Source organism: Eumetopias jubatus, unplaced genomic scaffold (assembly GCF_037043125.1).
Source record: "Eumetopias jubatus isolate StellerSeaLion01/CBP00866 unplaced genomic scaffold, mEumJub1_p1.0 scaffold_6, whole genome shotgun sequence".
Lineage (NCBI taxonomy): Eukaryota > Metazoa > Chordata > Mammalia > Carnivora > Otariidae > Eumetopias > Eumetopias jubatus.
In genome coordinates this window covers 120,156,451-120,184,242 of record NW_028274812.1, presented here as the reverse complement: position 1 = coordinate 120,184,242, position 27,792 = coordinate 120,156,451, and the positions used below count along the sequence as shown (strand labels likewise).

At 57.7% G+C, this 27,792-nt stretch overlaps 2 protein-coding genes across 5 annotated transcripts; both read right to left on the bottom strand.

The window, feature by feature from the left end:
* Positions 1–416: 416 nt before the first annotated feature.
* On the bottom strand, positions 417–13,487 carry SLC44A4 (solute carrier family 44 member 4). The gene is made up of 21 exons (XM_028120664.2): positions 13,454–13,487; positions 11,489–11,537; positions 10,671–10,744; positions 10,452–10,530; positions 9,344–9,443; positions 9,138–9,263; positions 8,921–8,981; positions 7,495–7,585; positions 7,326–7,409; positions 6,831–7,066; positions 6,625–6,724; positions 5,663–5,755; positions 5,257–5,359; positions 2,841–3,094; positions 2,659–2,753; positions 2,483–2,586; positions 2,298–2,371; positions 2,008–2,078; positions 1,808–1,902; positions 1,652–1,736; positions 417–541 (listed from the first exon to the last, which is right to left on the bottom strand). The coding sequence occupies exons 1-21, from the start codon at positions 13,485–13,487 to the stop codon at positions 417–419; spliced, it is 2,133 nt and encodes a 710-aa protein (XP_027976465.1).
* Positions 13,488–14,003: 516 nt separating this feature from the next.
* EHMT2 (euchromatic histone lysine methyltransferase 2) lies at positions 14,004–27,361 on the bottom strand. 4 transcript variants are annotated; one of them, XM_028120637.2, is made up of 28 exons: positions 27,292–27,361; positions 26,579–26,645; positions 26,264–26,482; positions 25,914–26,167; positions 25,022–25,106; positions 24,884–24,924; positions 24,586–24,741; positions 22,963–23,100; positions 22,719–22,833; positions 22,447–22,548; positions 22,074–22,222; positions 21,836–21,979; positions 21,520–21,755; positions 21,259–21,441; positions 21,059–21,141; positions 20,585–20,691; positions 20,361–20,483; positions 20,174–20,275; positions 19,016–19,120; positions 18,753–18,907; positions 18,502–18,669; positions 17,943–18,087; positions 17,513–17,590; positions 17,219–17,334; positions 17,047–17,133; positions 15,163–15,241; positions 14,844–15,019; positions 14,004–14,506 (listed from the first exon to the last, which is right to left on the bottom strand). In XM_028120637.2, the coding sequence occupies exons 1-28, from the start codon at positions 27,331–27,333 to the stop codon at positions 14,326–14,328; spliced, it is 3,636 nt and encodes a 1,211-aa protein (XP_027976438.1). In that variant the 5' UTR covers positions 27,334–27,361; the 3' UTR covers positions 14,004–14,325. The 4 variants fall into 4 exon arrangements, with proteins under 4 accessions (XP_027976438.1, XP_087880184.1, XP_027976437.1 ...); XM_088024058.1 differs by lacking the exon at positions 22,447–22,548; XM_028120636.1 differs by lacking the exon at positions 27,292–27,361 and having other exon boundaries at positions 26,579–26,860.
* Positions 27,362–27,792: the final 431 nt, after the last annotated feature.

Below are 27,792 nucleotides of genomic sequence, written 5' to 3'. Positions count from 1 at the left end.
GAGTCCAGCCACCTGCCGCACTTCCGCGACTCTAATTGGCCCTCACACACTCAGACTCCTCACATGACCGGAGCCGGACCTTCCAATTGGCTCCTTTTTGAAGCCTCGGAGCTTGTGACCCCGACTAGAAGCTTATTGGCTGGGATGAAGAAGGGCGGGCATCACTCCGCAGGAACCTTTTGATTGGCCATGGCACCTAGGGCGCGTTAGAGGGGCGGGGCCTATTTTAAAGAGCCAGGAGGCGGAAAAAAGCTGCAAGTCGTCATGGAGAAAATAAAAGTCCCGGACTATTTGAGAAAACAAAGTATCAACCTTTAATAATTTTTTTTTTTAACTACAAAATCGAGATCTGGAAGGCGGGGTGAGGCTGGGAGGCCGTACCGGAGGGGTGCAGCCCTGGATCAGGGCCGCGTCTCTCACTTCTTTTTCTTCTTCTTGTCCCCTGGGTATGCCTCGTTCTTCTTGCCTAGGATCTTCAGGAGGGATTTGGGCATGTAGTAGGGCCGGTCCAGGGAGCCGGCGTTCCTCTCCAGGTCTTCCACTGAGCCGCAACAGAGACCGTTAGAGTGGACCCTCCGGAGCTACCCCACTCCCCCGGAAGATAGGGGAAGACGAGACTAGCTGCCTGGTTTCTTTTTTTCTTTTTTTCTTTTTAAAGATTTTATTTATTTATCTTGAGAGAGAGAGAATGAGAGACAGAGAGCATGAGAGGGAAGAGGGTCAGAGGGAGAAGCAGACTCCCTGCTGAGAGGGAGCCCGATGTGGGACTCGATCCGGGGACTCCAGGATCATGACCTGAGCCGAAGGCAGTCGCTTAACCAACTGAGCCACCCAGGCGCCCCTAGCTGCTTGGTTTCAAGGCTGCACCGCCACGGGCTGTTCTTTTGGGCAGTTTTGGTAACCTATATGTAACCTCGGTTTCTTCTTGGTAAAATGGGGTCAGTAATACTGTATTTCACAGCGTGCTAGAGCTTAAGAACAGAAATGCATGTCAACCGCGTATTGCAGACTGCAGTGCATACTAAACCCTGAATGGATGTAGAGCTGACTCTTGAACGACACAGGGATTAGGGGCGCTGACCACCCCCCACCCAATCAACAATCCGCCTATTACTGTTTTCCCCCCAAATTTTATAGCCTACTGTTGACCCAAAGCCTTACTGGTAACAGTCAGTTAACACCTATTTTGTGTGTTATATGTACTGTATACTGTATTCTTACAATAAAATAGTTAAGGAAGAGAAAATGTTAAGAAAATCCTAAGGAAAAGAGAATACGTTTACAGTACTTACTATATTTATCCGGGAAAAAATGAGGTTGTTCAATGGTCATAGGAGGGTGAGATAATCCCCACTCACTACAGCCACCTGCTGGGAAGTCTCTTGTGGCCATTCTACCTTCGATTTTCTACGGAGAGACACCAGAGGCCTCCGCCCTGGAATGCTCTTTCTTGGGAGACCCTGCCAGCCTGGCAGCTCACTTCCTCTTTTCTTCCGCAAGCCCCTGGCTTGAGGATGGCAGAAGAGGCTTCCTCTGACTTTGGCTCCTTTAACTCACAAAGTTGCTGTTTCTAGAAGTCCCAAGTCTCCAAAACACCCTAAATAATCTGGTACCTTGAAATTTGGGGGGAGTGGGAGGGGCTGTCACTCACAGAAACAGAGGAAGAGTGTGTCCACGCACATGCCAAAAACGCTGAAGAAGCCGCTGGCAATGACGTAGGCCCCCAGGATGGAGATCTGGAATATCCAGGGCATGTTAGATTCCCTTGGGGGGTTGGACAGTGAGGCAGAGCTGGGGAGTCACTCACCATGATGGGCAGCCAGTAATAGTTGAGGGAGGGGTTCTCAAAGTCTCTACCCAGCCCCTGGATGCGACCGGTGAAGAAAAAGAAGGACAGCACCCCTGGGGGAGAGGGTCTGGAGGTCAGTGTCATCACTCCTCTGAGGTCACCTCGGCTGCCCTCTGCCCCTGCCCTCCGTCCGCGTAACGCCCAGCGCTGGCCCTTACCGACACCTCCAACCACCAGCAGCTTCCCGAAGAGCAGCAGCAAGTCTGTGACTTTGTCCAGAACCACCACCCTGTATGGGAAGTTGGGGTGGGTCGGGCATGAGGGAGTCCGGCAGGGCTAGGAACTGGATTGGCTATGTAAGTTGCTGGGACAGATGCAAAATGAAAATCGTTCACACTTCAAGATGAAGGCAGCAGAACATTCAACCAAGCTCGAGGCCCTGCTGAGCACCGCATGCCCACGAAGCCGACCTCGGGTAGGAGATCCTGGGGGTGGGGGCGAGCCTGACCTGACAATGTTCCGCATGAGCAGCATGAAGGCATTTTTGGCAGAGACACAGAAATTCTTCCCGTAGATGGCGATCTGAGTGGGGTTGAAAGGTCAGAGTCACCTGTGTGGAGCTTACCTGGACCAGGGCAGGGGCCTGAGCCAAGGGACCCCAGAACAAGGGGCTGCTCGTGCAGCGGGGCTCACCATGATGTAGGCATTGCGGTTTAGGAACTTGATAAACTTCTCCAGACACCAGAGGCAGCACTTAAAGCAGCACATGATGCAGCGGGCCACAGGGTTCTGGGCTCCTGGGAGAAAGGGGGAGCTCCTGTTTGGTCACTGTCCCCTGACAGCCCCTCCCCAAGGGGCCAGCTGCTCACCTCTCAGTTTGCTGTCAATGTACTCCAGAATGACTCGGGCTATCTGCACAAGGGTCAGGATGAGGGCTCCAAAGGCCAGGGACCCAGTGTGGTAACTGCAGAGGGGCCAGGCAGTCAGAGGCAGCTCCAGGGCCCCAGAGACTCCCAGGCTCACAATTCCCAGCCCCCTGCCCTGGGCTTACCGGAGTGTTCGGATGAAGGCAGAGCTCAGGGGGAAGGTGGGGATGTCCTGGGGCTTGTAGAAGGCCCAGTAGAAGGAGGCAAAGGCCCCAGCCAGGACACACTGGCCCAGGGCCAGTACCCAGTTGATGGTCCAGAACAGACCCAGGACCCCATAGATTTGCAAGTTGAAGAGAGAACGCTGAACCAGGCCTGTGGATGAGTAGCTCTGGAAGACGCACTTCAGCCCTGGGCATGAGTAGTTCATGGGCTGGGCCTGGGGGTGACAGTACGGTCATTCACAGCCAACTCCTGCCACTCCCAGAGGAGAGGGAGGGAAGTAGCAGCCTCCCTGAGTTGGGGAAGCCATTTCCTTCCAGGAGATCCTTCTCCAGGTTCTAGTTGGGTTTAGATTGCCTAGTGTGTGAGAGTAGTTAGCTTTCCTTCAGTCTCCATATGGGCACAAGAGCTCCCAGGCTGCGTGGGCCAAGCCTTAATGGTGTGAAGGCAGTGTGACCTGCACCTAGCTCTCTCCCTGACGCTCTAAGACAGCCTCTGCAGGGTGCCTGGGTGGCTCAGTTGGTTAAGCGGCTGCCTTCGGCCCGGGTCATGATCCCAGGGTCCTGGGGCTGAGTCCCACATCGGGCTCCTTGCTTAGCAGGGAGCCTGCTTCTCCCTCTCTCTCCCTCTGCTTGTGCTCTCTCTGTCAAATAAATAAAATCTTAAAAAAAAAAAAAAAAAAAAAGACAGCCTCTGCAACTTCAACCAAAATGCTTGCTAGCAAAAATGAACAGCCTGGGTATTGGATGGTATTACGGAATTATCGTTAATCTTGTTGGGTGTGATAATGGTATGGTGGTTATGCTTTCTATTTATTTTAAAATTTATTTTATTTTTTATTTTTTTGGTTGTGTGTTTTTTTCTTTTTAAGATTTCTTTCTAGAGAGAGAGAGAGAGAGCAGGGAGAGGGGCAGAGGGAGAGGGAGAGAATCTGAAGCAGACTCCCCACTGAGCAGGGGGCCTGCCCCAGGCCTCAATCCCGTGACCCTGAGGCCACCACCCTGAGATCATGATCTGAGCCAAAATCAAGAGTCAGACGCTTAACCGACTGAGCCACCCAGGCGCCCCTTTGGTTATGCTTTTAAAAGTCCTTATCTGTCAGGGCGCCTGGCTGGCTCAATCTGTAGAGTGTGCGACTCTTGATCTCGGAGCTGTGAGTCTGAGCCTCACGTTGGGGGTAGAGATTATTTAAAAAAAAAAAAAGTAAAAAGTGCTTATCTGTCGAGATCCATCCTGATGTGTTTATGGGTGAACTGGCACTTATGTCCAGAATTTACCTTAAAAAACTCCAGGAAAAAGGATTGTGGGGGGTGGGGGAGTGGAGATGGATGAAGCAAGGACAGTGGGAAGGTGAGAGTTTGTGTGGGTTTGAAAATTTCCACAATAAAAAGTAAAAAACACAGAAGTAAAACAAAAAACAAAAAAACCCAACAACCCTTTCCAGCAAATGTGACAAAAATCTAAGAATTGCTGAAATTGCTGTGTGTCTTCGAAATTTTTTAATAGGAAAATAAACTACTTTCCACTTTGTAATTGTGGGTTTCTAGCAGTCTCCACTGCTAGATCCTGAACAAGCTGGAAGCGAGAACCAGGTCATTTGGAGCTTTGCATACCTAGTGCCTGGCACAGGGTGGGTCTTCCCTAAATGTAAACCAACCTCCCTCCCTTTCCTGTTGTAGAGTGGACTAATGCCTGGGAGCAAAGCCCCCAATCCCAGCTTCCAAGAGGTGGCCCCATGAAAGTTCTGAGGACAGCAAATCCCCTGCAGTCCCATGCACTTTCTGGGAACCCCACAGGGGAGAGTGTGGGGAAGCGGCTTCTCTTTCCCCACCCCCCAGCCCCACCTGCCTTTTGCCTAAGGCACTGTGTTCCCAGGAAAAAGGCTTCAAAAAATGAAACAAAACCCATCTACAGTTATCAGCTCTTATCAGGTGCCAGACATTGTACAAAGCACTTTATGTGCCTGATGTCATTCAATCTTCTCAGCCACCCTGAGGGACAGGTATTATGATTGACTCCATTTTACAGACGAATGGACTGAGACTGGAGGCTGAAGTGGCTAACAGTCCTCCTGGCAGAGGCCAGTCCAGGGGAGGGTGGGAAGTGCCGACCCCGCTTTCCCAGAGACGCACGCCGCCTCCAGCCTCAGTTTCCTTCTCTGAGTAAGGGGTGGCGGAGGGGGAGGCATACTGGATCTGGAGTCCACTGCTGGCCCCCTTTCTGGCTCTGCTGGGGGCCTGTCATGTGACCGTGAGGGAACTCCTTTTTCTCTCTGGTCCTCAGTCTCTGCTGCACAATGTGGGATTTGGACCAGCTGGCCCCTAAGGTCACCTCAGCCCTGCTGGTGCCCACCACCATGTCCACCCCAAATCCCCTCACCATGGGGTTGCACGATGTATTCATTTGCACTTTCTCACAGTTGGGCAAGCTGGCGTTGGGCGCCCAGAGGACATATTGGGGTTGCCCGGATGTGGCCAGGTACCCAGAGGGGAGTCAAGGAAGAAGGCGTAGTCACATGGCGGTCTCCACGGGTCCCCTCCTCAGGGACACCTTCCCAGGCACTTGCGCAGGTTGTTCACTGCAGAAAGGGTTGGAAATCAGCCTGGGCTCAGTCTTTCAACTCTGTCCAGGGGCAGGCCTGTGTCTGCCCAAAGGAAGGGGCATCTTCTTCCCATTGCACTAATGCATTGTACAGGTAAATACTGCCCCTTCCCTGCCACCACCGCCCTCCTCCCCGCCACCAACCCCGCCTCAGGAGGGCCTTGGCCATGTGGGCAAAGGATACAGGGCAGTCATGGCCCAATAGACAATGCAGATGAGCAGAAGGACAAAGGTGACCAGAGGGTAGAACAGGGTAGACATCATCTGCCCCACAGCCCTGTAGGGAGGTAAGAGTGGTCCATCAGTACGGCCCCGGGCCCCAGCGCCCACCCATCATCCTGTCCTGGGGCTGACCCTGACAAGGTCCCACCACTATCCTTGCCAGGGTCTGCTCTGTCCCCTAGGCTGGGCACACAGTAGGTGCTCACTGAATGAACGGAATTGAATAAACCAGGCTCGAGGGACCCTTAGAGGAAATTAGAGTCACAGAGAAGCCACCCGGGGCAGCTTCAGGGAAGATAAGGGAGCAGAGTCCTCAAAGTCCAGTCTCCTGATGGGCTCGGCAGGTAGGGCTGGTGTGGGAACAAGCCTGGGCTCCTGCCATCGCGCCCGCCAGCCACCACCACAGCAACCACCTTTCTGACCGCTCCTCACGGAGAGTGCGCTTCCTGCTCTGAGGGCCTGACAAGACACTAACTCATTTAATCCTCATGACGACCCTATGAAGTAGGAACTATTATTGGCCCCCACCCCCGGGCGCCTGGGTGGCTCAGTTGGTTGAGCATCTGCCTTCAGCTCAGGTCATGATCCCAGGGTCCTGGGATCGAGTCCCGCATCGGGCTCCCTGCTCGGCGGGGAGCCTGCTTCTCCCTCTCCCTCTGCCTGCCACTCCCCCTGCTTATGCTCTCTCTCCCTCACTCTCTCTCAAATAAATAGGTAAAATCTTAAAAAAAAAAAAAAAACTATTATTGTCCCCATTTCACAGGTGGGTAAACCGAGTCTCAGACAAACTGAGTCACACTGCAGGGTTAACCACTGCGTAACTCTGTCCTTCTCCTCTGGGGCTCCCCGCCACCTTCCCAGCACTGCCATGCCATGCCTGCACCCCTGTCCTCTGCCCCATCTCCCTCCCAGACAGGTCCTGACTTGCTGGCCTCCTTCAGGAGGGCGATGGCGATGCGGATCCGCTGCCGCAGGAAGATGAGCAGCAGCAGCAGGATGCCTTCAAGCACAGCCAGCACGATCACTGGGGGCGGACAGGGAGCAGAGGGGCCTGCGTCAGGGCCGGGGCTCGGCAAGGCCCGGGCCAGTCCCTGGGCGGCTGGTGGTCCGGAAGCGGGCAGGGCACTCACAGGCGGCCAGCCAGGTCTCCTGAACGTTGCGGTAGGCGCCGAGGTTGGTGGTGATGCCCACCTCGTTGATGCGGGCACTCTTGTCCCGCAGCACTCGGTACTCCTCCCAGCAGTAGTAGATGCCGTATGCCAGCACGCCCAGCACCCCGAGGATCAGCACCAGCACCAGCGGCCCGGCCACCAGGCGCAGAAGCAGGATAAACAGCAGGCTCAGGACCAGAGCCACACCTAGGGCGCTGTAGGCAGGGTGAGGTAGTTGAGAGTCATCCCTGGGCCCCTAAATCTTCTCCCTTTCCGAGGCTCCTGAATGCCTCACACTCCCGATGTCCCCAGGTTAGACCCCCTTTCTCTTACAAATCTTGTTGGATGTGGGGTCAGTTCTGAGCTCCAGGCTCCTCCTCCTCTGTCCAAAGTTTCTGCTTCAGACATTGGGCTAGGGGCCAGAGGAGGGGGAGGGCAGCAGGGAGGGAGAGAGTAGGGGGACCAGGGACTCACACAAGAATCCAATGCCAGGACTGGGCTACATCTTCGAAGATCTTCACAGTGATGTCACGGGCACTGAGGCTGTCAAGAACACCGCTTCCGGGGGCGGGGTGCAGAGTCAGATGGGGCTCTTGGGGGGAAGGGGTACGGGACAGAGGTATGGGGGCAGGAGGATGCCCACCTGATCCCCTGGGAGATGGTGGTGTTGCTGGGGATCCCTGGGAGCTCAGGTGGAGTGCTGCTGTTCACCCATGGAAGACAACGCCCCAGAGCTGGGGGGAGAGAACCGGGGCTCCTGGGTGGGCAGGCCCAGAGCTTTGCCTTGAAAGCCTCTGGCCTCCACCCAGCACCCCAGTGGCCTTAGGGAAGACAGGAGAGATGGGCTTTGCCCCCCTCCCCATCCAGAGAGCTGCTCTTGACTCCACAGCCAAGAGGGAGTTCCCGCCCGCGGGGCCCTGGTCAGCTTCCTTCCCAGTCTCTCAGGACCATCCCCCCCCCCCCCCCCCCCCCCCCCCGCACTGTCTCTGCCAGGTGGAGACCTGCATTTCCTCTGGCCTGACTCTTACGCTCCACCCTCCACCCACCCTTATACTCCACCCTTCCACCCCCCTCTGCCCGAGTGTCAGGGAGACCATGCCTCCTCATTCCCGGGCTCTAGAGCATTCTGCTGCTCAGACACTTCCAGCAGCTCTGCCCTGGAGTGCCCACGCTCCCTGGCCAGGCTTCAAGGCCCCACCATCGGAGCTCAGCCCACTTTCCCCTCACCTCTACCTCTGCTCTCCCTGAGCCTCTCTCTGAGTGTTCTCCCTCCAGAAATCCCATCCATTACTCCCTGTTCAGCTCCATCTCCATGTCACCTCCTCCAGGAAGCCTTCTCACCCCTTCCCCAACTCCTGCGGCACCTGTTATGTGCCTACAGAATCCTTTATCTCCACCCTTCCAACGGCTTTGCCAAGAAAGCTGGCTTTGGCATTTACATTCTAAAGATGAGGAAACAAAGCTCAGAGAGGTTGAGTAATTGGCCCAAGACCACACAGCTGGAAAGTGCTGGAATCTGGATCTGAGTTTGGAGCATTCATTTGAGGTCTTTTTATTGTACTTATTTGAGAATTGGCTATGTTTTCTCATGCTAAAATTAAAATTTTTTCCTATTAAAAATACCATTGACTATTGGAAAGAAGAACATATAGAAAAAATTAAAAAGTCAATTGCGAGCCCAGCACCCAGCCACATTTGCTTGTGAGTCTGGCTGGACATCCAGTCTGCTCCCAGAGCACAGACATTAACGTGTGTGGGTACATTGGCCCAGCTGTGTTTCTGTGGGATGCTCATGTAGTGTCTTTGCCAACATCTCTGATCTCTGCACCTAAAATGCAGCTCGAACCCGGAGCAGTTTCATCTGCCCTGTGACTCGCCTGGGTGCCTGGGGCCCAGCAGGTGCACAAGATGGTAGGGTCAAGCTGCAGAGGGCAAAATGAAGACCCAGTGCTAATTCCAGTTAGGCCAGACAAGCTGCATGACTTTACTCTCTCTGGGCCTGGTTTCCTCATTTGAGCAGTAAGAATACAGGACTAGATGCTGCCCGAGGAAGGAATGCAGCTTCTCACCTGGAGTGGAAGGGAGGAGGAATCCGGGGCAGAGCTCCTCCTGCAGGCTTTGGGTCACTGGCTGGGGGTCGGGGGAGGACATACAGACAGAGCAGAATGAAGGAGGGAGCCCCCCCACACCACCCCCTCACCACCATAGTCACCTACCCAACTCCCCCTCCTCCCACCCAGGTGACTCCTCCTTGGCCACAGGGATGACACTGGAGGCAGTTCTCACCATATCCCAGGGTACCCCTGGCAGGCAAAAGTTCCTGTCGGCCGTGTAGAAGACCTCCCCAACCTTCTGCAAGAGCTGGTCGGCTCCCACCGTCCACGTGACATTGGGGCAGGAGGACACACACACCTGGGGGCAGAGAGAGTGCTGAGGGGCTGGTACCTGGATCCTGGGGGCGACCGGGGCAGAGGCGGGTCCCAGGCTCTGACCTGGGTTGTGGGACACTGTAGGCCGTTCTCAGCGACCGTGATGACGTTGGTGGCCAGAACGCAGCTGAAGATGTTGAAGTAGAGAAGATACGGTTTATCTCTGTGGGAGGAAAGGAAGTGTGGGCATCAGGGCCCGGTCAGGTGTGGGGAAAGGGGAGGACCGCCGGGGCCCTGGCTCAAGAATACAGTGGGCCCAGCGGAAGTGTGTGTGGGACCCATACCCTGATGCACACCACTCAGCTCCTGGCCTTAGGAAGCTCAGTTCAGCTGGGAAGATACAGGAGGCACCCGGAAGACTTCCCAGAGTAATTGAGCATCAAAGCTGCTACCAAATGGCTAAGAGTTTTACGACCTTGAGCAAGTCACTTAGCTGCTCACTGCCTCAATCCCATCAGGTGTAAGGTAATAGGACCTGCTTCATAGGGTTTAAATGAGTGTGTGTGTGCAAAGTACACCGTCTGGTCTGCCTGGAACGTAGGAAATGCCGTGTCATTGGGAAGGTTTTATTATTTACTGGAAGTTTCCTGCTGGCGGAACTGATAGCATGGTTTCAGGGACTCCCCCCTGACTTTCAGATTAAGAAATCAAAAGCTCAGAGAGGTTGACGACCTTGCCCAAGGCCATACGACCAGAACTTAACTTAGCCCCGTTGGGGAGTCAAACGCTAAAGTCTGAACTTTAAAAACCCAAGTACTTAACCATGGCTCTGCCTTCCATTTTTGGAGGGCATCAGAAGCCTGCTGCTCAGAAATGGAGGCTGCTCAATGCGGCCTCGCCTGGGGAGACTCAGGGAGGCTGTGGCCCGGGGGGTGAGGGGCAACAGAGGAAGGATCTGGAGCCTGAGTGTTGGGACCGTGCTTGGGAGCCTGCCCCTCTCTCTCTCTCTTTTTTTTTTTTTTTAAAGATTTTATTTACTTGTTTGTCAGAGAGCGAGTGCGCAAGCAGGGGGAGCGGCAGGCAGAGGGAGAAGCAGGCTCCCCGCTGAGCAGGAAGCCCGATGCGGGCTCGATCCCAGGACCCTGAGATCATGACCCGAGCCGAAGGCAGACGCTTAACCACTGAGCCACCCAGGCGCCCCCACCTGCCCATCTCTTGCCTTTGTACTCACTTGTTAGCCCCCACCCCGCAGTAGGCGCCGGTCGAGTTCCTGGGGTAGAGGACTTGCCGGGGGTCTCCATACACCCAAGCTGAAAGCAGATGGAGAGTTGAATCACCGGAGGGTGGGACTTGGGGGGTGGGGAGCAGCCTCAGGGATGGTCCTTGCTCTCCCCCGGCCCCGCCCCCGCGTCCCACCACCGCCCCAGCACCGTGCCCGCTGGAAACTCACCCACGACCCCCACCACGATGTAACCCAGAATGAAGACGAGGAAGAGGACACAGCAGATGATGTCCGTGCAGCTCCTGGGAGAGAAGTGGGGGAGGCTGTGCCGGGGGAGGCGGGCTGCGTGGTTTGGAGGAGTCATGGGCTGGGGAGTTGGGAGATGCTGGAGAAGGCGTGTCGGTAGGTTTTATTTTCTTTTTCTTTTTTTTTTAAGATTTTATTTATTCATTTGCGAGAGAGACAGAGCACAAGCAGGGGGAGAGGCAGAGGCAGAGGGAGAAGCAGACTCTCTGCTGAGCAGGGAGCCCGAGGCGGGGCTCCATCCCAGGACCCTGGGATCACGACCTGAGCCCAAGGCAGACGCTTAACCACTGAGCCATCCAGGCGCCCTTATTTTATTTTTCTAAGAAAACCTTTTTCTCATAATGCACCAGGGAATAAATAAGAAGCGCTTGTTTCCATTTGTCCTCAGGAAGGTGTGTGTGTGTGGGGGGGGACGACAAAAAAACCCCAAAATAACCATTTTCTGGGTGAGTAAACTTCTGAAGTATGACACAGAAAAGTAAACAACTCCTAACTGCCTCGCTGGATGAATTTTCCCAAAGCGCACACACCCGTGTAGCTAGCTCCCAGGTCAAGCAACAGAACATCACCGGCACCCCAGAAGGCCCCTTGTGCCTGCCCCAGACACAAGAGTCCACCCAAGGGCACCATTCTCCTGGGGCAGGAGTTTTCTTTTTTATAAACTTATTACCAATATTTCAGCAAATACAATGCAAAACCAAGACCCCCACCCCCTAGTTGGGCCAGTGCCCAGAACTCACCTGTTCCTGATGGGACCTCGGAAGGTGGGGTCATATTTGGCTGGTTTCCCTGAGGGCACGGGGAGGCGTAGGGAGAGTGAAGCCTGAGTGCATGTCTCTCCCCATGTCCTGTCCCTCCCACATCCTTCCCTGCAGTGTGCTCCTACCCTGGCCCAGGATCCTTCCTGGCCCTCGGGAGTTCGGGGGGAGATGGGCAGGGGCAGAGCTGGTGGGAGAAGTTGGAGAGCAGGAGAGGTAGGATTAAGGCCTGGGCCGCAGCTTCACTGCTCACCGTGAACTCTACCAAGTTGGCTTTGGAGGGAGGGCAAAAGGGGGTCTTAACAGGTTGTTTCCAGCTCACACCTCAAGGCTGTCAGCCAGGGAAACAGCCTTCACCTCCTGCCCCCATCTTGGCCCATTTCCCCTGTGTCTCCCCCTGGCTGGGGTGTGGGACTCTGAGTCAGGCCACCTCAGTGGCTCTCCCGCGCCAGTCCTTAGCCCTCTCCCCTCCCTGTGCCCAGGCCAGGGTGGGCACAAATCTAGAGCACCTCAGGGAGGTCACAGCCCCTCCCCACAGCTGCCCCAGGCCCTACCTCCACCCTCTGGCCCAAGACCACAGGAAAAGAGACTGGAGCCAAAGGCATTAACTCCTGCAGGACCCGGGCAGGGAGGGGCCCCTGTAAGGCCCCCTACCCAAACGGACCCCAGGCCACTGCCATTCTCTGGGTGAGCAGTCAGGGTGGCACCTGAGCCTGGTGGTTGGGACTGTGGTCGGTTTAGATTGTGGCCATGTCCTGTTCCTGGTCCTCCTTGAGTACACACAGGGTGGAGGTGGGGCCAGGCAGCTAGGTAGGGTCCTGGGTTGGCACAGATCAGGGAGGGCAGAGGGTTGGGCAAGAGTGTGGGAAGGCGTGAGATTCCTTCTCCTTAGGTGTTCTGGACTCTGTCCCTCCATGGCTCTCACACATGAGATCAATGATTGACCCAAAGCTGTTCCAGGAAGTCTACTGGGGAGGCCTTACTGCTCCTTCCCCTAGCCTGCTTAGGAACCCAAGCTTTGCCTCTGGGAGGCCCCTCCCTTGGGCTTCCCTCCCGTTCAGACCAGGAGCTCAGACCTTCAAGCCCCAAGGGACCCCTGCAGGCAGGCCCGTGGCCCTTGCTGCTTCACAGGGAGCTCAGAGGCTCGTGTCCCAGTTCCCTCTCGTCTCAGAACACCCCACCCCTAATCCTAGCGGTCTCTGGGACAGGCTCCCGGCCCTGGGTCCTCACGGAGATTCTGCAGATAGGCTCCCTGCTCCCTCTCCCCTCGCCTTACCCTTCCCAGGAAGCCCTTGTGAAGCCCCTGCGCCTATCTCTCATGGTACCCTGAGAAGTCTTCCCCTCCTAACAGAGACCCCAGAGGCAGGACCCGGCCCCCTCTCCACAGAGGCCCACAGTCCTAATGCCTCACAGGACCCCCAAACACACCCCACTCCTGCTGTCACTGCTCACAGAGACCCTGGGAAGCCGACTTCTAGCACTGTTTTCCCTCAGACACCCAGGGTCCAGGACTGAAACTCCCCTTCCTCACAGGGATCCCAGCTGTTCCTCCTGACAGGGGCCCAGACCCCAGCCTCACCCCTCATGGGCTCTGCAGCACATAGACCCTCCCGGCCCCTGAGACCCATCCTCCTGCTCAGGACCCTGACCCTGCCTTCTTCCATTGAGGCTTTGCTTCCCAGGGCCCTGCCCTGAGGGACCCAGATTCCAGCCCCAGCTCCCCAGCTTCACTCTCCAAAGGCTCCCTGGCGAAGGCCCCCAGCCCCTGAACCCAATCCTCGTCCCAGGACCCTGACTCTACTTCTTTCCATCAGCTCTTTCCAAGCCCTCCCTTCAGGGACCCAGGCAAGACTCCCCTCAGCCCCTCTCCCCGGGGCCAGCCCCAGCCATCGCTCCCCTCCCTCCGAGGGTCCTGGGCCTCTGCCCCAGCCTTGCCCTCAGACTCACCATAGGCCTCCTCCCCGTCCTGTTTTCCCCCCATGGCTCAGTCTCCAGAGTGATTGGAGCCAGGGAGACCTAGCAACTCACCTGCCGCCCGCCCCGCCCTCCCACACGTCACAGCCCCACCTCCGCCTGTGGCCCCGACACACTCTGGTTCCTCCTTCTTCAACTCCGCCTGGGCAGTGCCCTGCTGGAGGCCTGGAAGGCCGAGCCTGGGACCGGCTCAGGGCTGCTTGCCTGCTTCCCGCGGGCTCCGTGGACCAGGGCACGCTTTAAGAAAATCCTTCCTGTTTTTGCAAATTACTTCAGCTGTGGTTCACTCACACCTACACTCTCCTGCCGACGATGAAGTGTTGAGATTTGCCTTTTAGCCCTTGACTGGACCCTGTCCACAGTGGTCTCCCCACAACCCTCTCCTCCCCTCGGGTGGCTGTCCACACCAGCCACACCTGTCCAGCCTGCTTCCCATCCTGCTTGGTCCCTTGGACCCACATTCCTTCTAGCTGTGTGTGTTTCCGCCCTGACCAAGCCCCCAGCCCAACAGTCATCAAGACAGTTTATTACCAAACCCAGTATTTATTGAGAACAAAGGAAACGAGCTGGCATAGAGGCCCAATTTCAATTCATCGAATTTCAGCTGAGGATGGGGAACAGGGAGTGGCCAGCCCTGAAGTTACCCTCCCAGGGAGGAACCAGCTCTGGGAGAGAGGGGCTGTCAGACCTCCAGGGCCTGGCTGGGGTCTTGGGCCAAGGAATGTGTGAAGGGGGAGGGGAGAGAAGATGGCAGCGCCCCAAGGTGTGGGCTGTGAGCAGCAAGTGGCCAAGGGGGCTGCTGAGCTGGCGGCCACCCGGGGGTGGGGTGTGCGTGTGGTCCGCTCTCAGGGATTGACGGGGGGCAGGGAGCTGAGCTCGGGCAGCAGCTCGGGGTGGGGGTCTAGGCGCGCCAGGCGGCTCTGTTCCAGGGCGATGGCCTCGGCGGAGTGCTTGCATTTCTCCGAGCCACACTGACAAGTGAAGTATTTGCTTTTGATGTCCCAGAAGCGGTCACCATAGTCAAACCTGTCGGAGGAGGACAGGAGGCTACAGGATCCAGAGCCAGTGGCCCAGGCCTACCCCAAAGCACCCACCCCCACTGTCTCCGACAGGCTCCCAGCCCTTCCCTGCGCAAGGACCCGCCGCACTAGCCCTGCCTGCGCACTTGTCAGACGTGCAGAATCCTGGGCTCCATCCCAGATCTACTGAATCAAAACCTGTGAGGCCCAGGACTCCATTCATACTGTCTTGACAGGCTCGGCTCTAATCCATGCCTAGACACCAGGCACGCTCCAGCCTCCGGCGTCTGGTCCCAGGCTCGCTGCATCTCCCACACCCCGGGCACACCCCGGAGACACCTCACCCCAGCTCCTCCCCAGTCCGGATGTCTCGGGAACTGAAGAAGGCAATGCGTGGAAAGCGCAGGTCTTGGTGCAGCATGAAGACCCGGACGGGGATGATGTTGGGGTCACACAGGTGGTTGATGAAGCGGCTGATGTTGCCATAGTAACGGGCATCGATGCAGTACACTTCTCCATCCTGAGGGGAGGGCAGCACTCTTCACATCACCACTACCCTGTTTGCCTGGCCAACCTCCCCACCCACGGACGGACCCCCAGTCCCTCCTCCCCACGTTTCCATCTGCTGACCGGCTGCAAGGCACAGAGGGGTCTCCTGCCCACCTTGTTGTCTAAGTCGAAGAGGTAGGAATCATCCTCTCTCACATCAGCCTCGGCATCAGAGATCAGCTCCCCGACATACCTGTGGGACAGGAAGTGGTGGTTCTGAAGGTGAGCGGGGGTTATCGGGAGCCAGCTCCAGGCCCCGTCCCTCTTCAGAACCCCGCGGAATCCTCCTTCACGATCTGTCAACTGCCCCACTCCGCATCCATGGATCCCACAGATCTACATGGCTGGGGTGCGCAGCCAAGGCAGAGCGGGCACGGACAGCGGACATCAGGCATCACGGGCTGGGGGAGGTGGGCAGCTCCCAGCCGGAGTGAGGAGCAGGAGGAAGAACAAGGGGACACCAGCATGGGAGGGGACACACAGGGCCTCCTGCAGCCGGCTGGGGTCTACTGCTAGACAGCTGGAACAACGGGCAGGACTGGCACATGTGGGGGAAGCTGGGGGCCGGTGGGCTGGGGATGAGCTGGAGGAGGAGCCGCGGGGAAGGTAAAGGGCAGGGCCTGAGCTGAGCCGGAGGCAGAATCAGGGAGCAGGTTGACGCCAAGCCCCTGTGATGAAGGGGACCCGTATTTGCGGGCAGCTGGTTTGGGTGGGGCAATCTGTGCGGGCTTAGTGACTGGGAGGTGTGTGCAGTAGGAGTCACCCAGCCCGTGCTGGCGAGGCCAGGCTGCAGGACAGGAGAGACGGCAGCCTGCAAGAATGGATGGAGCCACAGGGGCCGTGAGGGATTCTGGGAAGGCGCTGGGGACAAGGACAGCCACCCTGAGAAAGCAGAGGAAGAGAAGCTGGTGAAGAGGAAGGAAGGGGGAGTCCAGATGAGGACAGTGTCGTGGGAGCCAGAGCAAGGCGGGTAGCAGGCACCGGAATGAGGACCAAGACCCGGGGCGGGTGCAGGCTGTAGAGAGGCAGCATCAGCCGAAGGGTGAGGGCAGAGGCCGATTCCGGCAGGGACGAGCAGTGAGCCCATGGTGGGGAACTCAAGGTCCAGGAGGGAGGGAGGGGCCATTTGAACAAAGTCGAGAGATGACCCAAGAATTATTCTTTTTTTTTAAGGTTTTTATTTATTTATATGACAGAGAGAGACACAGCGAGAGCAAGAACACAAGCAGAGGGAGTGGGAGAGGGAGAAGCAGGCTTCCCGCGGAGCAGGGAGCCCGATGCGGGGCTCGATCCCAGGACCCTGGGATCACGACCTGAGCCGGAGGCAGACACTTAACGACTGAGTCACCCAGGCGCCCCAAAAGATGACCCAATAAAGAGGAAATGGGGGTGCCAGGGTGGCTCAGTTAAGCATCTGCCTTCGGCTCAGGTCATGATCCCAGAGTCCTGGGATCGAGTCCTGCATCAAGCCCCGCATCGGGCTCCCTGCTCAGTGGGGAGCCTGCTTCTCCCTCTGCCCCCACCCCACTTGTTTTCTCTCTCTCAAATAAATAAATAAAATCTTAAAAAAAAAAAAAGAAACAAGAGAAAATGGATGATCCCTTAAATAGGGAAATGGGGCCAAAGGAGGCCTAGATGAAGTCTGCAAGCCGTGGGGGAGGAGCCGGGCAGGAGACAGGGATGGTGACAGATGCTGGGAAAAGAAAGTGGAGGTGGACGGAAAAGTTGCCTTATCACCTCCATTGTGCAGACAAGAGAAATGAGGCTCAGAGAGGTTAAGAACCTGGCCAAGGATGCTCAGCAGCAGACTGCGGCTCAAACCCAGGTCTGTCTCCCAGCTTGGAAAGGCAGGGGAGGGGCGGTGTGGCAGTGGTGGCAAGAGCTCTGCGGTCTGGGCAGCCTGGGGGCCAGGGAGGTGCAGTGCCCGTCAGGGAGGAGAGCGGAGGGAGACCTGAGAGTCAGCTGCGGGTGGGCACCCAGCCCCTGACCCCTACTCACTCGCAGATGAAGGTCCCCTGGGGGATGGTCTGCAGGGCGCGGACCCCCCAGCCCATCTTGGCTGTTCGGTAGAGCTGCAGTCGCACTCTGGGGGGCGGGGGAGAGGCTGGTGTTAGATGGAGGGGCGCGGGGGTGAGGTGGGCTGAGGGCGGGCTGCAGGGGTGGGCCTCACTTGATGCCGCTCTGCACCACCCGGTTCTTGCAGTTTCTCCAGCAGGAGCACGCCTGGTTACACTCGAAAATCAGTGGGGGCTCGATCTTGTTAAATTCCTGGAGCAGCCGCCCGTCCTGGGGTCGAGGGAGGGAAGGACAAGTGGTTTCCATGTGGTGCCCACTGCGGGGCTCCCAACCCCACAGCCGGGGAGGACGGGCTGGGGGAGGCCATGTGAGCTGAGCTCAGAGACCAGGACCCCAGTGGGCCGCTGGTTTGCACCCTGGCGGCGGTGAGCGGGGCAAGCACACGCACCTTGTCATACCAGCAGCGAATGCTGAGTTGACCGCAGAGGCAGTTGGAGCTGGAACAGTCATCCACGCACGTGCAGTGCTGGGGCAGGGGGCAGGGTTAGCTCGGCCCTCAGAAGCGGCCTTGTCCCCTCAGCAACCAGCGCTCCCTGACCCCCAGCCACTGGCCTTCCTCTGAGGTCATTATTTTAGGACAGTGGGTGCTGATGGTCCCAGTGTGAGGGGGAATCAAGATGCTGCTGACAGGGGTGTCCCGGGGCTACCGTGAGCCCATATACCTTCATGTGGCCTAAAAAAAGGAGCCTTTCCCAGATGGATGCAAGCCCACACCTGAGTTCCCTCTTGGCCCCGCTCCCCTGTTGGCCCACGACTTGTCCAACTGTCCCTGGCAGCCCTGGATGTCCCTCTGAGAGGGTGCAGGGCCCCCCACTCACTTGCAAGTGGGTGATGTTACGGTCGATGTTCATGGTGGACGTCTCACAGTTCTCCGAGATGTACTTGTAATCCTCAGGGCAGGGCTCCCCGTCCACGCCGTTGACACAGGGAATAGGCACGTTCTCATAGCCCCGAGCCACATCCCTGACAGAAGGGAGATGGGGCTGGGGGCGCTAGAGGAGGGGGTGCGGGGGTCCACTAGGTGCAAGGAGAGGCCTGAGAGGTTCCTGGGGCCGTGGGAGGGAAGGGAGTGGTTCTGGGTGGGCGGGCAAGGGGAGCAAGGTTGCCAAATAAACCGCACGACACCCAATGAAAACTGGATTTCAGATAACTGAGAATGTCCCCACTACTGCATGGGACCCTCTTAACACTAAAAAACAGGCACAGCTCCTCTGAAATCCTCATTTAGCTCTATTCTCATTTACTGTATCTGGCATCCTGGTTGGGGGTTGGCTCTGGGGATTCAACGGAGCCTGGGGAGGGTCTGAGGGATGTTCTGAGGGTTCAACAGGGCTTGGGGAGGGGGCAGAAGGCTGTTCCAGGTGCAGAGGGCCTCACCGGCAGATAATCTTCTCAGTGCGGACGGCCCGATTTCCCACTCCCAGCCGAAGCTTGCGGTTGAGCTGCAGCGCAAACCACACATCGGAGCGCTCAGGAGTCAGGTCCCATGCTGTGTCCCCTTCCTTGTTGCGTAGCTCCGGGTTCGCCCCGCGTGACAGGAACAACCTGGGAGGGGACAGGAAGCCTGTGGGGCCTGGGGCCGCGACCCAGCATCGGGGTGCCAGGCTATGGGGCGGGCAGGGGCTCACAGCACGCAGTCGTGGTAGCTCTCCCGTGCCGCGATGTGCAGGGGCGTGTCCCCGTGGTAGTTGACTGCATGGAGGTCACAGCGGGCATTGAGGAGGACCTCGGCGATGGCTGCACTGCCGGTGAAGGAAGCCCAGTGCAGGCAGATGTTTTCCTCCTATGCAGGTGGGAGGGGCGGGGGTGGGCCCAAGCCGTGAGCCCTTGAACCCAGCTCAGAGGGGGCCAGGGCAGCCCCCACCTCCCCCAACCCCCGCTAAAATCTCACGTTGTCCGTGAGCGTGACGTCGGCGCCCCGGGTCAGCAGCATGCGGATCACCTCAATGTGCTTGTGCTCTGCGGCCCAGATAATGGGCGTCCACCCCCCACTGTCCTGTGGGTGGGGAGAGAGGGAGGAGGGTGAGGGGCCTGGGGTCCGCCCAGCAGCTGGCCCTGCTTACCAAAGCAGCGTGTGGTCTAGAGCATAGGCCCCAGAGCTAGACTCCAAGCATAGTCTCAGCTCCACCACTCACATGCTGTGGTACCCTGGGTAACTCTCTTTTTTTTTTTTTTTTTTTAAGATTTTATTTATTTATTTGAAAGAGAGAGAATGAGAGAGAGAGAGCATGAGAGGGAAGAGGGTCAGAGGGAGAAGCAGACTCCCTGCTGAGCAGGGAGCCCGATGTGGGACTCGATCCTGGGACTCCAGGGTCATGACCTGAGCCGAAGGCAGTCGCTTAACCAACTGAGCCACCCAGGCGCCCCTGGGTAACTCTCTTCACCTCTCTGGGTCTCAGTTTCCCGATCTATGAAACGGGACTAATAGCATCTACTACTCAAAGTTGTGGAGTAATTTTTTTCTTTCTAGAAAACACACATTTCCTAGGTCTTTCCACTCAAGTCCTAGAGTATGATGACCCAACAGCAAAACCACTCCTAAGCACCCAGACTGCAGTCTCTAAAAAATATTTCCCATTTAAAGGAACCAGACTCTCTTAGAGAAATGGCAGATTGAGCCTGGTGCAGGCAATGTGCTAAAAAGGTAAAGATGCTCTCAGAAGTTGCTGGGTTGTATCAAAAGCCACAGGAGCCTAGTTGAAGGGCTCCTCCTGGACAAACAATGGAACAATTCAGATTAAAGAGTGACTGTAATAGGCTAAAACACACCCAACATATAACAAACAGAGGTAAAAAAGAGCATCACTGCACATTTCTAGAGATTAAGGCAGCGACTCATCATTCTGGAAACTGATAGAAAGAAGCAAAAAAGAGAAAAGTAAAGAAAATAATACAAATGAGGAGGGAGAAAGAGATGGGGACAGACTGGAACAGGGCTGAGATTCAGGGAAAGGGTCAGAGGTCCGTGGAGGCCGAAAGGGGGCCCGAAGCCTGAGGCTGAGCCCAGGACCTGGAGGAAGGGGGCTGGGCAGGCAGCCAGGCCGCTGACCTGGGCGTTAACGTCCACCTGTCCCGTGCTGAGCAGCAGGCTGACCATCTCCAAGTTCCCAATTTTGGCTGCGTGGTGGAGGCAGGTGGAGCCGTCCTCCTCCTGAGGGAGATGCGGGCAGATGAGCGCCCTGCCAGCAGGTCAGACCCGGCCTCTGGCCCGTGCCCCGCTGGCCCGCCCAGCACACCTTGCTGTAGACGCAGCCGCCACGCTGCACCATGTAGCGGGCTACCTCCAGGTGGTTGTTCACCACGGCCTCCATCAGAGGCGTCCGCTGCTGCTTGTCTACCGCATTGATGTTGGCTCCCGCCTGCAAGGAGGGTGCACGTGGGCTGGCGCCACAGAAGGGCTGGGCGAGGGAGGGGGTGCGAGGGCATGGTCCATGAGGCAGAGGGCCGGGCCCGGGCTGACCTGCAGCAGCACGTGGCAGATCTCCACGGAGCCCTTCTGGGCGGCCGCGTGCAGGGGCGTGCGCTTGCTCTGCTGATCGCTCTGGAAGTTGGGGTCCAGGTTGTCCACTGCGGGGAGAGCCCGCCACACCGGAAGAGGGAAGGACAAGTGGTAAGTGAGCTGGCGGGGTGGGGGGTGGGGGTGGGACCTCCTCCGGGAAGGCTGTCAGGGCCCCGTCCTGGGCAACGTAGTTAACCTCTCTGGGCTTCCACTGGGAAGGTTGAAGTGATTCAGCACCGTCCCCAGCACCTATGTACTCATTGTCACCACTGTCCCCATCATTACAGGTTATCTGTGTGTCTGTCTTCCCCTCCCCGCTAAGTGACTTGGGGAAGGACAATGACCTTCACTGCTCCCGGCCCTGCACCCAGCATCTGGCGGGTAAGTGCTGTTCCAGCAAGGTTCGCAAAACAAACAAGTGAGCGGAATACTCACACAGCATCAGGATCACCTTCTGCAGCTCCCCTTGCTTCACTGACAGGTACAACTGCCGGGGGTGGAAACGGAGCTTCTTCCGCCTGCCACGGTGAGGGAGAGGGGTGGGCTCCTCAGAAGGAGCATCCCCCTCAGCACCTGCAGACCCACCTTCCAGCCCCAGCCCCAGCCGCCCTCCCCGAGAGCAACCCCTCATTCACCTCTCGGACTCCTGGATGACCAGGGCTTTCTCCAGGGCTTCGCGGCCGGGTCCCGGGGGCAGCCCCACAGCTGACAGGCAGCCCCCATTGGGAAGGGTCAGGGAGGGCCCCGAGCTGTCGATGGTGTCAGCCAGAGGGTCGCAGGGTGGGCGCCGGGGCTCCCCATGCCCTCGCATCCGGGCACTGTGAGAGAAGGTGATGATGTCTACAAGCAATGGCGCTGGGCAGGGAACGGACAGTTGGGAAGGGGGAGGCCAGTACCTGGGCTGGGAAGTGTCTGCTCTCCCGGGGGCATCCTGAGCCAGGGGTGGGGGGGCAGGGGCTGCAGTGCCAGCTGGTGGGGTCACCCCATCCCCCCGGGGGATGGTCACCTCCTGGGCCTCAGATGCATCCTCCCCACAGTGGGGACAGAAGACCATGCCGTTCAGCTGGGACACACAGGCCTTGTGGAAGCGGTGGGCCACACGGAAGTCAGGGTGGCACTCCAGGAAGGTGCCCTGGGGAACAAGGCGGTCAGGCTCCGGGAGAGCCCTCCCCCGCGGGGCACAGCTGCCTGTCCGCCCCACCGGTCGCTCACCGCTGTACAGAAGTAGCCACAGCCTGGGCAGCAGTGGTGCTTGACCATGCGGGCACGGTGGGTCTCACAGAGCACCATGAGCGCCACGCGGCTCGATGGCCTCATGGTCTCCCGCTTGAGGATGGCGGCATTGCAGCCTGACAGCTGTGGCGGTGAGAACGGGCAGGGAGAGGGTGAGGCTGGGGCCTGGAGCCGGGCCCCCACTGCCGGTGCCTCTCCTACTGGCCCTCAGGCCCACCTCTCCGTCCACACTCTCCGTGGCCATGCACTTGTGCCCAGCTCTCTCGCTGATGCGGTCAATCTTGGGAGCCTCCATGCGGCAGCTGCAGAGGGGCAACTCCTCAAAGCCCCGCTCCGTCTCCAGGGAAGATGTATCATTGGATACCCCTTGGACGGAGGGAAAAGGGAGCTGAAGGAGGCCATTCCCATCACCCACAGGGACCCCTGGTGGGGCCTCTCACCCCTGCCATGCCTTTCCCTCTGCACTCTAGAACTCCCAAAGCCTGGCCATGGACGGACACCTCGGCTCCAGTGGGGTCCCGCTCCTCCCCATTCCCTCCAGCCCAGAGGGTGCCCCCTAGTGGCTCGCCATCCCAGCAATCGGCAATTACCAGCGTGGTTGGGGGAGAGGGTCCCCTCGCTGGGCAGCTCCAGGGACCCCAGAGGGACCTCCATGTACTCACTGGGGCCTGAGGAGCCCACACCATTCACTCCTGACACAGAGACAGAGAGAGTGAGAGTGCGAGCTCACAGATGCCCGGACGCGTGGGTACGTGCGGGTGTACGTGCGTGAGCACATGCGTGGGCCGGTGTTAGTGCCCGCTCTCTGGGGGCCGGGAGGGGGGCTGGAGGAGGGGACCCAAAAGCAGAGGAGCCTCCTCACCTCGTGGCTCCTTGGCCCGGGGAGGCTCGCGCTTCCGCCGTTTCCTGGACGGCTTCACCCATGGGCTGTCCTTCCGCCATTTCTTCTTGGCTTTGCGCCGGCCACTGGAGCCACTCTGGGATGGAGGAAGAACTAGAGAGCCTGGCCCCTAGCCCACGACCCCTCTCCCCTCCTCCCCTCTGAGGACTCAGACATCGGGCCCCACAGCCCCCCACTTCCTGGGATGCTAGCCTCCAGCCCTTACCCTGTCAGACTGATTGCCTGACTCCTCGTCTTCCTCTTCTTCTTCCTCTTCCTCCTCCTCCTCCTCTTCTTCTTCTTCCTCCTCCTCCTCCTCCTCTTCCTCCTCACTCAGTTGTTCAGCCAGAGCTTCAACCTCAGACTGGGAGAGAGGCAAGGCAGGTCTGAGGAAACAGCAACCTCCAGGCCACAGCGCTCTCTTGGCGGGAGCTTGGGAGACAGGCAGAGGGCAGGACATATCCAACCCCCAAGACTGAGACAATGAAGCAGGATAAAGAGCTGCTACTACTATCCCAGGATGGCTCCCTGCAGGAGGTGAGCACGGACAGGAAAAGAGAGAAAGGGTGCTGAATGTTAGACAGCTGTCAAAAACTCACTTACAACAATGTGTGTGAATCTTGGCAACAGAGTAAGGAAAAACAAGTTCCAGAAAACAAGCACATGGTTTAATACTCTTTATGAAGTTCACACGGAGATAAGACTACCCCCGGCTGCTCAAAACGCTAGATGAAAAGCTAATGAGGAACTTTACAATAAGGACGAAGTTGACATTCCATAAATCCACTGACCAATCTTAAATAGGACCGATAAAAAGATGAGATGCTCTATGCCTCCTGATGTGAGGCAATAGGAAGCATGCATACTAGCTATCAATCTTCTTACCATTAAAAACAAAACAAAACAAAAAAAACCCCAAATCACCCGAAGCTGATCATGCTTCTAGATCTAGTTTACAAGAAATATTGGGCAGGGAGGAACATGTCAGTCCCCACCCAATCAGCAAATACCTACATTTGAGAAATTCTGTATTACAAGTGACCTGGTTCCTTCAACAAATACATGACAAGAAAAACTTCTTTTTGAAAGCCAGGGGCACCCATGCATCAAGAGAGACCTAAGGCAAATGTCAATCAAACCAGTGGATGGAGCACTTTTGAATCCGGACAAACAAAACCCCATTTACGAAACCACGGAGGCACTGTGAACCCTGGTAGCAGGGTGATGGTTTTAAGGAGTCACTGGGACATTTTTGAGGTTGTGAACACAGTGAAGCCGTGATATTAAAACACAGGAAGAGGCCTCATGTTTAGAGATACATATGGAAACAGTTCCAGATAAAACGATGTGATGGCTACTTTACAACGGTCTGGGAGGTGGGCAGGCTGGGGGAGGAAGAGCTGAGTCAAGAGCCGCCGTGTACTGACAATTGCTGGAGCCGGCTGAGGCTTCGTGAGAGCTTACCGTTTGTTCTTTTTTATGTATTTGAAATTTCCCATGATATCATGTTAAATAAAAAGCATGTCGGGTGGGACAGCATTATACTGCATAAGCAAACACGTATGAGACAAAACCAAACCAAGAGCAAAAGAATAAATAAGCAAACAAACAACAAAGTGGGATGCTAAACCCAAAGTTGAGGAGGGCGGTTACCACCTTGGGGAGGGGCAAGGGGATGGGGGTGGAGCACACACGGGGAAGAAGTTATAAAGAGGATGGGGTGGTGAATTAGGGGGTGTCACAAGGTAAAAAGGAAAGAAAGCTGCGGGGGGGCATGGGCAGGAAGGCCTGGAGAGTGAGCCTTGGGCGAGGTGGGTGCTGGCAGGGAGGTAGGCTGGCTCCTTCTCACCTTGCTGTCGGAGTCCACACGCTCATCCACAGAATAGGAGTCGTAGTAGAGGCTGAAGTCGTCCCCCACCACTGTCTCCCACTCCTCCAGGGACCCTGGATCCCCTTTCTCCACGGTCACTTCTCCCGAACCCCGCGTAGAACCCAACTCCTCCGACTAGGAAGAAAAGATCAGAAAAATGGAAGCTGCTGGTACTCCCGCCTCCCCTTTCCCCTGGGGACAGGATGCAGCGCCCCCCCCCCCCCCCCCCGCCGCCCCCCAGGTGGAGAGGCCTTGTTTTCTGCCTCTCCAGGCTCACCAGGCCACCTCCCGCGTTCAGCTTCCTCCTTTTGGCCACCTCTGGAAGGAGAGAGAGAGAGAAAAAGGAGCAAGGCCTGTCCTTAAACCCTCAGGACAGGTCTTATCAAGTGGCCAGCGGGTGGGGGTTGGGACTGACCTGAGGTCATCTTCCCCATCGAGTGCACGTCATCACTCATGCGGAAATGCTGCACTTCAGGGGGCCGCTTCTCAGGGACTGGGGGCTAGGGGACAAGAGGGAGCACACTTAGGGTCAGGGAACATCTGTAGTTCTGCCTGGATTAGCCTGGAGCCCTGGATGAGGGTGGGGTGGGCGAGCCACACCCTCAAAAATGCCATCTGAAGCTCCAATAAACCAGAATGTGGCAATGACTGAGAACTCCTTCTCCCGAGAGAAAGTGTGTTAAGCACATCCCACACCTAACACTTACCTCTTCAAGCACTCAGAAGCAGGCCCTCTTTACCCATTTTACAGACGAGAAAACAAAGGTTCATGCCTTGCCCAAAGCTGCCTAAACCATATCCAGAACAAAATAATACCAGGAGCCCCAAAAACATTGTCATAAAGCTTCTGAAATTCTGGGGTTTTCCTTCCCTCACCTCCTTCCCTGTAGGGATTCACAGTAGAAACCCTTAGAAACCCTTTGAAAAAGGAAGTAGGGGCAGTTTCAAAGGGAGGAAAAAGCTCCCTTGGGGCCTACTTTGAGGTAGAGAGTTTGAAGTTCCTTAGACAGTCATTATCATAAGAATAATTACGATGTTAACTACATCATTAACTCTGGAACCTTTGTTTTTTCTAGTCCCCTCTCCCCAAGAATGTAAACTCCAGGAAGACAGGAACTTGTCTGTTTGTTCAGATTAAGCCCAGCCCAGAATTTAACACACAGTGGCCCCTAGGTAACTACGTGGCGCCATGAATAGATGAGAAAAAGTCTGAAGCTAAACTGTAAAAAAAAAGTCCACAAGGGGTTCACAGTGGATTACTCTGGTCTCCCCACCCCCATGCCTGCCTCCCTCCCCCCAATTCTCACCTGCCCATTTCCTGGTTTGGACATGGTTTTTCTGGCTCGGTGGACCTTGGGCTGCCCCTCTGGGCTGGGTGTGGCTACAGGGGGTTCAGGCCCCGCTGTGGCCGCCCCTTGGGCCCCCGGCATACTCAGCAGCCGCATAGCCAAACTCTGGACTGATGGGGGTGATTTTCCAGCCCCTGTCATTGACATCTTGGCCCGGCTGGGACAGGCACCCCCCTTGCTGGGGGAAGAAGGGAATGACTTTGTGGCATGGCCTGGAAGACAGACAGGCAGGCAGGCAGAGGCAAGATAAGAGGGAAAGTGGTCAGAGGATACCCCACCTCACCCCTCCAGGCTCCCCAGCCTCTCACCCAGCAGGATGCGGCCCCCATGGAGGTCCCCATCTCCCTCGAGATTCTCAGGTTCATCCCCAATGAGTGGTGTGGCTCCCACAGGGGTGTCAGCCCCCTCATCGCCCACGGTGACTGTGACAGAGGCGGGGGATGAGGGGCCTGCAGGCTCCAGGGAGTCAGGGCTGGCCTTGGGCAGGGTCTCTTCACTACGAGGGGTGTCCCCCAAAGAGCCATGAACTGTAAGGGAAAAGAAAAAGTTCAGGGCTATGGTCTCAGGGAATCCTGTGTTGGGGGAGGTGAAGGTCCAACTGGGCCCGTTTCTACTGCACTCACCTCTCTCAGTGGCTCCTCTAGGCTCCTTCTCCAGCACCAGCGCCCCCATCTCAGCAGGGGCCTCCCCCTGGCAGGGGACACAAGGTATAGGAGCGCTGGTCAGCCCAGTAGGAAGTTGGGGAGCCCAGGACGCCTGGGCTCTGGGAAGAGAGAGTAGGCTCCGGGGCCTACCTCTTCCTCTATGGGGCCCCCCCCTTCCGCGGCCTCGGCTGCCCGGGGGGGCCGCACGACCCCTCCCCCGGGCCCGCATTAGCCCCCTCCCTCTCGGCAGACCCCGCATCTCAGGGGCCGAGAAGAGAGGAGGGGGAGGGGGCGGGGCCTCTGCGCCCCGGCCCCGCCCCCTCCTCCCGGCTGCACGCGCCGCTCCCCCTTTGTCCCCCAGGCCGCGGGGACCCCGGGCACCAACCCCTCCAGCGCCCGCTGCCCCCCAGCCCGGTGGACGGCCCCTCGTGCCCCTCGCGCGTGCTCCTGGGGCCCCGGCGCCCGCCGCCCACTCGGGGGCAGCCGGCGGCTGCACGCGCGCCTCCGTGCCCACTCCCCCCACCTCCCACCCCCTGGTCCCCTCATCCGCCCCCGGTGCTGGCCCTCCGGATTGCTGCAGGTCCCGTCCGGGCCCCCCGGCCCCGTTGCACCCCCGGAGCATTGCACGGGCGCGCGCTTCCCCCGGGCGCGCGCGCGGGCATGCACCCGCCTCTCCCCCTCCCCTTCCGCACCTCGGCGGCCGCCGCCGCTGCAGCTCCCGCCGCCGCCGCCATCGCCGCTTGCGCGGGGGGCCGAGCCGGCGCGCGGCCGCCCCGGGTCACGTGGGCGGGGGAGGGAGGGCTAGGAGGAGCCTTAAAGGAGCCACTACGCGCTTTCTGGCCATTTTCCCCCGAGAGCCGCTTCGGAAATGGCAGTGGCTGTCCTAAGCTGGGGGCTGCAGGGGAGAATTCCTGCCAATCCCGGCGTCAGCTCAGCGGGGAGCCGAAGGTGAGGCACGCCTGGGTCCAGGTGTGGCTTCTCCATCCCCCGCCTGTTTTTAGGTAACGAAAGAAGTGTCTGACCCTCACGGCTCTGGGCAGCGGCTGTCTTTCCATTCTGGCCCGCCTATGCTTCTCCCGCCTCTGGGTGCTTTCTGGTTTCTGGGTCGCCAGATAGAAGAAGACTTGGGCTCAGTTTTGGCCTCGCTTCTCTAACGAGCAGGAAGGGGGCAGTGGGAACGCGCGGAGGACACC

Excerpts from the sequence above, each read along its gene's own strand:
- EHMT2 (XM_028120636.1), bottom strand. The coding sequence starts at position 26,858 with ATGCGGGGTCTGCCGAGAGGGAGGGGGCTAATGCGGGCCCGGGGGAGG. Across the intron at positions 21,142-21,258 it reads GTCATCCAGGAGTCCGAGAG|GCGGAAGAAGCTCCGTTTCC; the intron begins GTGAATGAGGGG and ends TCACCGTGGCAG. Across the intron at positions 19,121-20,173 it reads AGGTGGACGTTAACGCCCAG|GACAGTGGGGGGTGGACGCC; the intron begins GTCAGCGGCCTG and ends CCCCACCCACAG.
- SLC44A4 (XM_028120664.2), bottom strand. The coding sequence starts at position 13,487 with ATGGGGGGAAAACAGGACGGGGAGGAGGCCTATG. Across the intron at positions 9,264-9,343 it reads TACAGTGTCCCACAACCCAG|GTGTGTGTGTCCTCCTGCCC; the intron begins GTCAGAGCCTGG and ends CTCTGCCCCCAG. Across the intron at positions 5,360-5,662 it reads TATTGGGCCATGACTGCCCT|GTACCTGGCCACATCCGGGC; the intron begins GTATCCTTTGCC and ends ACTCCCCTCTGG.